The 12,335-nt window shown below is 37.0% G+C and overlaps 1 protein-coding gene across 4 annotated transcripts in view; it reads right to left on the bottom strand.

Annotated features, from left to right (window-relative positions):
• GRIA4 (glutamate ionotropic receptor AMPA type subunit 4) overlaps positions 1 to 12,335 on the bottom strand; it is a 491,449-nt gene that overhangs the window by 7,659 nt on the left and 471,455 nt on the right. For 2 of the 4 annotated variants that reach the window (XM_069759215.1, XM_069759214.1), the window contains exon 15: positions 8,671 to 8,805. In XM_069759215.1, coding sequence (XP_069615316.1) covers positions 8,671 to 8,805 — 135 coding nt within the window. Of the gene's footprint in view, positions 1 to 8,557; positions 8,806 to 12,335 lie in introns of all 4 variants that reach the window. The other 2 variants (XM_069759217.1, XM_069759216.1) reach the window with 1 other exon arrangement.

Below are 12,335 nucleotides of genomic sequence, written 5' to 3'. Positions count from 1 at the left end.
GCACCTCACCATAACATCGGATAAGACACCAATCCAAAAACTCCCATTTGTAGAGTTTTTACCCCTTATGAGTGCAAAGAAGGAGCTGATTTAGCTGAGCAACAGGATTCTAATGGGGTCAAAGATAGTCCTGCTTTGCACTGACGACCCCAAAACACATCTCCAAAGGGAGTTTCTGGTTTGGCTTTTTCTCCAAAGTCACGTGGCAATGCTCGTTTAAGGGTCACTTTCATTAGGTGGCACTAAAGGTCCAGACTTCTTCCTCTCTGACGAGGCTATTTGCATATTATGAAATGGGGTGTGTCTCAAAAGATGATGTTGCTGGTACTGCTCTGATACTGTGTGGCCGGTGATGTAGCAGTTCTTGCCCGAGACCTATTGGGTAGCGAAGACTGCTCAGTTGTCAATTTATTCTTCTATTAGTATATTAGCAATGGGAATGAATGGGAATGCACCCGATTGCCAGGGAATGGATTAATAGAGTTATAAAGAATACTCTGTGATCAAGGAGAAGGCAGGAGTCAAGGTATGGCAGCAGTTCATCCTTTTTGGAGACATGCCAAGTCCTATTGATCAATTCAACAGTAGACGAGTAGTATAAACTTTATAAAGTGATAAATCCATAAGACTTTTTTTTTTCTCAACTAAATAGCAATTTTTGTTGCCGAGACTAATATTTGTGGAAAGACACTTTCTAACTAAAAACTGCAGAAGCAAAAAAAAGAATGGAAGACCTCAACATGTCAACGTATGATGCATTTCCTTCCATTCTTTAGCGTGCTAAAAAGATATTGTCACATCCTCAAGCCACAGCCGGTGGTTGGCTTGGGAGCCTTCCACTCAATTTGTGAACATGGTGCACAAAAAAGTTGAAATCTATCTTGGTACAAGCTACGAGTTATAAAGAACATTAATATAGCAATACAAGTCTATGCGGCCTTTCTGTATACAGTAGATGCAGTATTTTGAAGTGATTATTTTCTAAAAGGGCATTTCTAGGGGAGAACACATATGTAATATGGTGCCAAACACTCTGACAGAAGGTTTTCTGGTGCCACATTACTGTGTCCATGCAGACGGCTCTGCCATCGACATGAACCTAAAACTCGTTACCAGTTGTATTCATTACAGGAAATAGTGCTATAAGGGTAGGCGTTTATTCAGTGATCTATGTGCTATAAGGGTAGGCGTTTATTCAGTGATCTATGTGCTATAAGGGTAGGCGTTTATTCAGTGATCTATGTGCTATAAGGGTAGGCGTTTATTCAGTGATCTATGTGCTATAAGGGTAGGCGTTTATTCAGTGATCTATGTGCTATAAGGGTAGGCGTACTTTTATTCAGTGATCTATGTGCTATAAGGGTAGGCGTTTATTCAGTGATCTATGTGCTATAAGGGTAGGCGTTTATTCAGTGATCTATGTGCTATAAAGGTAGGCGTTTATTCAGTGATCTATGTGCTATAAGGGTAGGCGTACTTTTATTCAGTGATCTATGTGCTATAAGGGTAGGCGTTTATTCAGTGATCTATGTGCTATAAGGGTAGGCGTTTATTCAGTGATCTATGTGCTATAAGGGTAGGCGTTTATTCAGTGATCTATGTGCTATAAGGGTAGGCGTTTATTCAGTGATCTATGTGCTATCAGGGTAGGCGTACTTTTATTCAGTGATCTATGTGCTATAAGGGTAGGCGTTTATTCAGAGATCTATGTGCTATAAGGGTAGGCGTACTTTTATTCAGTGATCTATGTTGAGCATTGCATCGGATTTTTCAGACTAAATCCCCCCAAAATTCCCTGAACGAGCCATTGAGTATTACGGAGCAGGAGGAGCTACTTTGGATTCCACTTTCCCTCAATTCTGGTATCTCTCTTTTTAAGTGGACACAAACACCACTGGAAAAGATGTCAAAATGAGTCCAAAATTACTCCGGCTTTCCATTATACTGATTGGCTTTGTCAAGAGTTCCATCTGAATCCTGTGTTGGGAAATTTGGACGGAAACTCCAAACGGCAGTGCTCAGAGTAGAACACTGGATAAAAAAAAAACTGGGCCTAAAAAAAAGTACTTTATATACTCATTAGAGGGAATCTGTCAGTAGGTTCTTGCCATGTAATCTGAAGACTGAAGAAGATAGGGGCTGAGACATTGAATTTAGGGATGTGTCCTTTATTAAACGGTGCGCTGTTGTTTACTTACAATGAAGGATTTATCACTAGATTATCCGATTATCATTGCCAGGTCTAATGTGCACGTGACTGCTAGTCCGACTCCGCCCCCACCTGTGATAGGCAGCTCACTATCAATAGACAATGTACATAGAGAACTGTGGAGTGGGCGGGGTTAGCTTTCTGAGCTCTGCTTTATGATACATCTACAAACTCTGATTGTGTCACAAGTGCTGCACCCAGTAAACTAAGCTATACATTATTGGAATCAGGGTCTTTTTTTTTCCTACATTACACTGCTCTCAGATGAGGTAGTAAAAATCTAGTGATATAAAACATTCTTGGTAAGCGGAGATGATACTGGAATTAAAACCGTTTAACCACCATTTTTGGGGAAATACATGGTCTACAGGTTGTGCAGGAGACTGTTCTTTCCATGCTATGTTAATTGTGTTAGATGCACAATACAAATAATGCAACATATTGTAAAGTTTATTATGAAAAACATTATGATAAAAAAAAAAAAGTAATTGATGGACTGACCCGATATGAATATGAAGATGTAATCAAATTAGACTGCACCAATCTGTCTTCATCTTCCAAGCAATTGGATCTAAATGTTTGGGTCACGCATCACAGCATATACTCATGATCAAGCAGTCATGGTGGAGAAAAAAAGTGGGCTGCTGGGTGCGTAATTCAACAAAAGCTGAAATGTCTCAATGATTGTAAACTTTTCAAAAACCAACATACTTTTACAGTAATGTATACTGAAGGAGAATAGCCCTGTTTTTGATGATCTGCAACAACCTTGCACTTTCTTCACCTAGAACGTAAAACAAAATAAAATAACGCTTGAGGTAAAGAATCACAATGATTTGTTGCAGAATGGAAACGAATGCTAAAGTAAAAAAAAAAATGAAAAAGAAATACAAAATTGATACTTTAGCCCAGGTCGCCTCACTATTGGTCAATCTCTTTGTAGCTAATCCCCCGATGCATGCAACCGTATTGCATGCAGAGAAAACCTTCATGGTGGTTCATTAGCAATTAGTGAGATGACTTCAAGCCATGGCTGTGCTTCAGGAATAACATAGCTACTTAATAACGGGCTAAGCTGTCTTCTCATTACAGAAATGAGTTCAGCCCAATAGCTCTCTTAGTGCGTGATGGCAAAAGGTACTACAAATAAAGCAATGGCAAAGCAACATGATGGTGAAAAATGAGAGGGTTTAATTTTAATTTTGAAATTTCAACTTTTTGATTTTTTTTGTATTTAAAAATAAAAATATAAATAATGGTATCACAAAATGGAAAACCTGTAAATAAATATTAGCTGTTAAGGATCACCAAATGTATTAAATAGTTTTTTTATTTAAGCCAAAACCCTTGATAATAAGAATAGTGAAGTTAAAGGGTTGTAACTAGTGATGAGCGAATATACTCGTTACTCGAGATTTCCCGAGCACGCTCGGATGTCCTCCGAGTATTTTTTAGTGCCCGGAGATTTAGTTTTCACCGCCGCAGCTGAATGATTTACATTTGTTAGCCAGCATAAGTACATGTGGGGGTTGCCTGGTTGCTAGGGAATCCCCACATGTAATCAAGCTGGCTAAGAGATGTACGGTAAATCAGTAAATCATTCAGCTGAGGTGAGGAAAACTAAATCTCAGAGCACTAAAAAAATACTCGGAGGTCACCCAAGCATGCTCGGGAAATCTCGAGTAACGAGTATATTCGCTCATGACTAGTTGTAACCAGCAACCTCATGGCTTGATACAATCAAGATAAAGACCTTGGTGGACCTATCTAGGCTTGCTTAAGATCGATCTTCCTACAGATCGTTCATCCATCAAGTCGCCGTGGCTCGAAATTGAGCTGAAGACGTTAGATAAAAGAGGAAACACCTCAAATGCTCTGATAATATCAAATCTTGTTTTAAGCATTCAGATGACAAATGCCAAAAGCTTGACCGAATTAAGCATTTCTCTAGCCAAGAGCCTCTTAGACTATATCTGCCACATCTTCCTCTACGTTTTACACCTCCACAATTAAGAGATATCCTCCCTTAACACTTTATTATCTTATATAAATGTTTATCATCTCCTGTAATTCACATTATCAAGGAAAAAAAACAACTAGAAAAAAAATCCAACCACTTGGAGTGACTTTTGTTAAACTTTTCAATGGTTTACAATTAATTAGGAAGTCGCATTCCCTAGTAATGGCAACCGGCTTCATAAACTGTTATCACAGTTGGATGTTTTGGCCAGCTAAACAATACATGTACAACTATGGCCAAAAGTTTTTAGATCCAAATTGCTCCTGGATTTTTGGGAGAAGTTGATCTTTACATAAGTGGTGCTTTTTCTAGCATGATGGAGACCATGTCACAAAGCAAAAGTGATAACTTAGTGGCTCGGCGAACAAAACAGTTACATTTTTTGGTTCATGACCAAAAAACTCCTTCAAGATCTCAATCCCATTGAGCGTCGTGAGGAAATCCTTAAAACGTGAGTGGAAAAGCAAAATCTCAGGAATTGTGATAAATTTCAAGCACTAAATAGGCAAGAAAGTGTGGTCACCAAACAGGATTTGGCCCAGAAAATGATAGCCAGCTGCCAGGGCGATTTGCCAAAGTCTTATAAGATAAGGGTCAACCTTACAAATATTGAATCTTTGAGTAAAATTGATTTTTTTTATCAATAAAAGTGCAAAATCTTATGAAATACTGATAATTGTACTTCACTAACAATAGAAACATCTGACTAAAAGATCTAAAAATACTGAAGTACTTTGTGAAAACCACAATTTGTGTCAATCTCAAAACTTTTGGCCATGACATAATTACATGCTGAGCTGCCAAATAAATGATCATCTATAAAATACACAAACAAGCCCATTCTATAAAAAGAAAGCTACTGCTTGTAGCAAAACACTACTCCGGGTCATAAAGCTTTAAAAAGTGGCTAAAACAATAATAGCAATATATGCAGTATATAAATATCTAAAAATACAAAAAGGAAAAATACTAAAATATATTGGCTCATAATTAATTACCTATTTTATATAAATCCACTATATAACTGATCATACAGATGAGTAAATGAATATAAATTTGAAAAAAAACCACACAAAATAAAACACAGGTTAATTTGTTATTTCAAAATGCTTGATGTATTTGCTACAAACTAATACCAAGGCTGCTTTCACGGCATTCAAACATTCTGTTTGTCTGTTTTAGGTACTGATAAATGAAATAACTGATCTGTAGCATCAGTGTAAATGAAAGCAGGGGGTGCCATTGATTATTATAAGGTGCGTATGGGTTCTATTTCTTGGAAAAGAAAAAAATATTCTGCATGCAGGACTATTGGTTCCATTGGAAAAATCAAACACCAACCAGACCATATAACTGTCATAACTAGGGATGAGTGGACCCGTGGAAGTTCGGATTCTGGAACAAGACCTGAAATTTATCCGAAAGTTTGGGTATCAGAACTGTACCTAAACGTGAACCAGAACCTGAACCCCACTGACAACAATGAGCTTGAAAATCTCTCTCTCTCCTCCCAACCCCCTGGAACTCTGAACATTGCAACGGACTTCCGAGAGAAGTCCGTGTTCAGCGTTTAGCACCGGACACTAACTGTCCGGTACGAACCCCAAACTTTAACGTTTGGGTTTGCTCATCTCTAATCATAACTGGATTGGATCGCTTATTCAGTTTGAGCTTTCCTAAACGGAAAAGAAAAACAGGATATTCGAAAAGAAATGTGAACAGAGCCAAAAATGTAACTCCGACTAAAGAAGGAAAATTTAATATTTTGCCATGCTTTCTTTCTCAAACTGGTGGAATCAGGCTCTGATACAACAAAAGGCACCAAAGGTCTTATCAGACAAACAATATTTGTACAAAGCGTGCATGCTAAACATATCTACAGAACCCTATTGACCCAACGCAGTAGCATAGCTACACGCTCAGAGACCATCCAGAGCTACCGCCATGAACTATATTGATGTGTGCACGTTAGAGGAAGAAGGCATGATCTTCCTGCACTACTGCTCAAAGTTCTCTAGACTGCAGGTCACTTTAACCTGCGGTCTATAAAACGGCAGGGTGATGCAGTGGCTGAAGTGCAGATGCATGTACAGGACTCGACGAGATGAAGTCACTGCACTCTGTCAGGACTCTGTCATCTTGGGAATGCACCAGTGCAATTACATTAACGCTTTGGTCCACTCACGTTTTGCTCAGAGTGGTCAGGATCCTGATATATGATTTTTTTATTTTAGTTAAAACATGTGGTGTGACTGTAGAGGCATCAAAAAGTATGGGGGCCCTCATACATTGTAGGGGGCTCTCAAAATGTGGGGGCCATTATACTGCATGGGAGCAAATGTGGGGGCAATTATACAGTATGAGAGCTAATGTGGAGCCATTATACAGTTTGGGGGCTACTGTGGGTGCCATCATGCAATCTGGGAGCTAATGTGTGAGCCAAAGTGTGAGCCATTGTAACAACCCTGCCGACATCACTGCATGGCCTTCCATCCCCCACCTGCCTGTTACATCAACTCACTCACCGAGTGCCATGCTGTGAGATCTGTCTGCTGCTGGCTCCATGCCATGTGCTCCATGGCAGCTTACTCTGTGTACACTTCCTGGCTGTGTGCATAGGGGGGCGGCGCCAGCAACTCTGGATTCTTATTGAGACTGTGTGCACCTCCCTGTGCTTAGTAACCCAATGTTTACCCTGGTTACCAGGGGACTTCGCATAGTTGGTCGCTGGAGAGCTGTCTGTGTGACAGCTCTCCAGCGACCACACAGCGACGCTGCAGCGATTGGCATAGTTGTCTAGATCGCTGCAGCATCGCTAAATGTGACGGTACCTTAAGTCACCATCTATAATGGCACTGTAATCTCTTACATGTTCTGCGGGACTGGTATCTACAACTACATGGTCACCATATGGCAGTAGTATGTGTTAGTCTTTGTACAGCGATTTATTTTCAGTTACGGTATAGTCATCTGCTGAAGCTCCTCTATGCCCACAATTAGGGTGTGTCTGACCCAAATTATACTAAATGTCCAGATATCTTTTATTTTACTGTATGGCACAATATAGTAGACTCAGTGTTCCATACAGAGGCCTATACGGTGGGATACACCAGGAAATACTCTCTGATGTGATGCTAACTGGGCCAAGCTGGCAAGAAACAGTAAAAAAAATAATAATGTAAAGGACTATTATAATTTGACCATCCAGGTTAATGAAAAGGCTAAAGTCAAATCCCAGCAAGGACAACATCAGCAAGGAGTTTGTATGTTTTCCCCATATTTGCGTGGCTTTCCTCCGAGTATTGAGTTTCCTCCCATGCTCCAAAGACATAATGATAGGGAATTTAGATTGTGATCCCCAATGGGGACAGTAATGATAGCTTGAAAGAGCTGTGGAAATTAAAGGCACTATATGAGGTTAATGAAAGAATTCTTGATGGCCTGGGGGGAGTTAAAGGGTCTACTGACAAAATCACTGGTGATCTATGATTTAAGACAGGGTTAATGTCAGGATCCTTGGTGTTCTTGGGCATTGAAGAGGTTACTATTTTGAAGAGGAAATAGTGAGATATTTAGCATAAAGCAACTAACATCTATTCCCATCAAAAATATAATTAAAATGCTTAGCTCTTCAAAATTCAAGAGAAAAAAATATATAGAAACAACGTAGGTACTGCATTTCACGGTAATCAAAGTACAGGATATATAAAAAAATAATATTAAATAAAAAAAAAGCTAAATAAATATTTAAGATAAAACATAACCTCACGATAAACGTGGTAATAAATAAAAAAAGGTGAAATCATAGGATGCTAAATTAAAAAAAATACAAAAATATTCTTACATAAAGTTTAATATAGAATTGAAATTTTTGGAATAATTTATGGGCAGAGTATTAAGCAATAACTCCATTTGGGGAAATATTTTTCCCCTCCTTTACTATTGTGTTTAAAGTGAACTATAAATATGTTCAGAGATATATGTATATATATATATTTATTAATTTAAAAATATGGTTTTTTTTTAAATACCTTTAAGATTGGCTAATTGAACAACAAACTCGAAGGTTTGTATGGAAAAAAATAAAATAAAAAAATCGTAGAAAATTGTAGAAAATCTATAAAAATATATATATTTTTTTCAATGCAGATGTCTATAAGCAACATACACTGTACATCTGCAGCCAAGAAAGTACGGAACCACTGAGCACTGAATTTCTCAATACTGAAAGCTTTTTTTCATAGCAAGCATAACCACTAGACAGACAGGTCACAACACTGCACTACACATGGCATCGCCCACTCACTATAGTAGACCCTAGGTCCTACCCCTAAATCTTAACACTCTCGGTTCCATATACGTTGTAACCTTCTCTATAAGTTGCTAAATTCTGGGTATTCTGCGAGGAAGATGGGTTAAAATTCTGTGCACTCTTTGCCACCTTCATTCGTTTCGCCTCTGCCCTTGACTTGTAACAGAACTCTATCAAAGCCACCAGCATTGCCAAGCCCAGGCCTCCAACCAGAATGTAGAAAACTCCAGCGACGTTACTCAGACTTAATGCACTTGTCTTGTCCTGCAAAATAGAATAGCTCAAATTAGCAAGAACAATTCATTCAAGGCCCCAAAAAATAATTTCAGAAACAGATAATTTGCTATTTCTCTACAGCTACATACTACTGCACTGTTAGAGGCAAGTGATGTACAGAAATCCGTAGGCTGCAGAACTAATATGGCAACATTGGGTATTGTGTTTCCAATACTTTAGGATGTAACTAGTCATTCGCCAACAGTGGAAAAATACTGTTACCTCTGTTATATGTACAATGGAAAACAATGCAATTTGGGAACTTTGAATTTTAAAAAAATAAAAATGAACACATTTAACTTTTTTTCAAAGTGCATAAAACTTTTTTTTTTTTTCAAAACATGCTATCGTTTCATAATATAATTCTAATAACATTCACAAAATATATGTAGTTGACATAAAAAAAAATCAGTTTGGATGGAAAGGCTTCTATACCTATGTCAAATGTTTACATCACAGAGGTGGTGCATTAAAATACTATTCATTTTTTATTAATTTTTATTTATTTGTTATTTGGCTTACAAACAGAAAGTATTTGAAGAGCATTTAAAATTAAATCTTAGAAGCTGTTTGGAATTTTTTTTTTCTAAAAAAATAAAATTGCTTTACAAACTAAGTTTACTTTTAAAGTCTATAAGGCTGCCAATGAGGTAAATGAGGCATCTACTCTACCAATCTACGATCCCAATTTCTACGGATCGGTCAGAAAAACTAAAAGTACACAAAAAGTATTAAAATTCTGTATGTTAAATAAGTAAAATATATAAAGTATATAAATAAAATTATGTCTAAAATGTATATTTAATCATATTGTACCAAATCATCTTCGTTTGAACTTGGACTCCAAAATTTCAAGTTTTTTATCAACAAATGTTAAGATTTTAGTTTAGTAAATAGCTAATATATATATATATACATACAGTACAGACTAAAAGTTTGGACACACCTTCTCATTTAAAGATTTTTCTGTATTTTCATGACTATGAAAATTGTAAATTCACACTGAAGGCATCAAAACTATGAATTAACACATGTGGAATTATATACTTAACAAAAAAGTGTGAAACAACTGAAAATATCTCTTATATTCTACCTTTTGCTTTGATGACTGCTTTGCACACTCTTGGCATTCTCTTGATGAGCTTCAAGAGGTAGTCATCGGGAATGGTCTTCCAACAATCTTGAAGGAGTTCCCATAGATGCTTAGCACTTGTTGGCCCTTTTGCCTTCACTCTGCGGTCCAGCTCACCCCAAACCATCTTAATTGGGTTCATGTCTGGTGACTGTGGAGGCCAGGTCATCTAGTGTATCACCCCATCACTCTCCTTCTTGGTCAAATAGCCCTTACACAGCCTGGAGGTGTGTTTGGGGTCATTGTACTGTTGAAAAAAAAATGATGGTCCAACTAAACACAAATCGGATGGAATAGCATGCTGCTGCAAGATGCTGTGGTAGCCATGCTGGTTCAGTATGCCTTCAATTTTGAATAAATCCCCAACAGTGTCACCAGCAAAGCACCCCCACACCATCATATCTCCTCCTCCATGCTTCACAGTGGGAACCAGGCATGTAGAGTCCATCCGCTCACCTTTTCTGCGTTGCACAAAGACACGGTGGTTGGAACCAAAGATCTCAAATTTGGACTCATCAGACCAAAGCACAGATTTCCACTGGTCTAATGTCCATTCCTTGTGTTCTTTAGCCAAAACAAGTCTCTTCTGCTTGTTGCCTGTCCTTAGCAGTGGTTCCCTAGCAGCTATTTTACCATGAAGGCCTGCTGCACAAAGTCTCCTCTTTAACAGTTGTTGTAGAGATGTGTCTGCTGCTAGAACTGTGTGTGGCATTGACCTGGTCACTAATCTGAGCTGCTGTTAACCTTAGATTTCTGAGGCTGGTGACTCGGATAAACTTATCCTCAGAAGCAGATGTGGCTCTTGGTCTTCCTTTCCTGGGGCGGTCCTCATGTGAGCCAGTTTCTTTGTAGCGCTTGATGGTTTTTGCCACTGCACTTCGTGACACTTTCACAGTTTTCCAAATTTTTCGGACTGACTGACCTTTATTTCTTAAAGTAATTATAGCCACTCGTTTTTCTTTACTTGCTTTTTTCTTGCCATAATACAAATTCTAACAGTCTATTCAGTAGTACTATCAGCTGTGTATCCACCAGACTTCTGCACAACACAACTGATGGTCCCAACCGCATTTATAAGGCAAGAAATCCCACTTATTAAACCTGACAGGGCACACCCGTGAAGTGAAAACCATTTCGGGTGACTACCTCTTGAAGCTCATCAAGAGAATGCCAGGAGTGTGCAAAGCAGTCATCAAAGCAAAAGGTGGCTACTTTGAAGTACCTCACACTTTTTTGTTAAGTATATAATTCCACATGTGTTAATTCATAGTTTTGATGCCTTCAGTGTGAATTTACAATTTTCATAGTCATGAAAATACAGAAAAATCTTGAATGAATGAGAAGGTGTGTACAAACTTTTGGTCTGTACTGTATCTATCTATCGATATATATATAGATATATATATATATAGATATATTAAATATACATGTTATATATGTTTCTTGTAAAATATTTTTTTTAATTTTTATTTAATAAACTTATACTTTTCTATATTATATATACATTATTTATTGATATAGTTTTTTATAACTTGTCCCGAAACTCCATCACTTTTTTAAAATCTTTTATAATATATCCGTATAAAATGCATAAAAGAAAAATACATCTCAGCAAATTATAAAATTTCCAAACATTGGTTCAATTTTGTCTGTTCTACAACTTAATTTTTAATCATATTGTACCAAATAGTCTTCATTTGAACTTGGACTCCACAGTTTTTAACTATATTTTAACTAATCTTAAGATTGTAGTTTAGTAAATAACTAAAAAAAATTGAAATGAAAATATTAACATTTCCATTTACCGTAATTAATCTATCATTTTTTAATATGATTTCCCTTTATATCTTTTTTCTTAATTGTACCTAAAATCTATCACTTTTTTATTTTTCATAATACATGTATAAAATGCATATATGTAAAAATACATCTAATCAAATAAAAATGTTTTCAAAAATTGTTTCAGCTTTTGTAGCAAATCATCCTTGTTTGGGCTTAAGCTTCACAATTTCTAATTTTTTTAAACAAATGTTAAGATTTTAATTTAGTAAATAACTAAAATTTTTTTTTGCTTTCGATTCATTACGACATTATATTTAAATTTCTATTTAATAAATCTAACATTTCTATAAAACGATTTCTATTTATTTAGTCCTTCTTTTTACTTATTTGTACCTAAAATCTAGCACTTTTTGACTTTTCATAATACCGTATATACTCGAGTATAAGCCGACCCGAGTATAAGCCGACCCCCCTAATTTTGCCACAAAAAACTGGGAAAACTTATTGACTCGAGTATAAGCCTAGGGTGGAAATGCAGCATTTACCGGTGAATTTCAAAAATAAAAATAGATCATTATTTCCCCATAGCTGTGCCATATAGTGC

This window comes from Ranitomeya imitator, chromosome 3 (genome assembly GCF_032444005.1).
Source record: "Ranitomeya imitator isolate aRanImi1 chromosome 3, aRanImi1.pri, whole genome shotgun sequence".
In the NCBI taxonomy this organism is placed as follows: Eukaryota; Metazoa; Chordata; class Amphibia; order Anura; family Dendrobatidae; genus Ranitomeya; species Ranitomeya imitator.
Note: the sequence above shows the minus strand (reverse complement) of the source record. Positions and strands in the feature narration are given on the sequence as shown.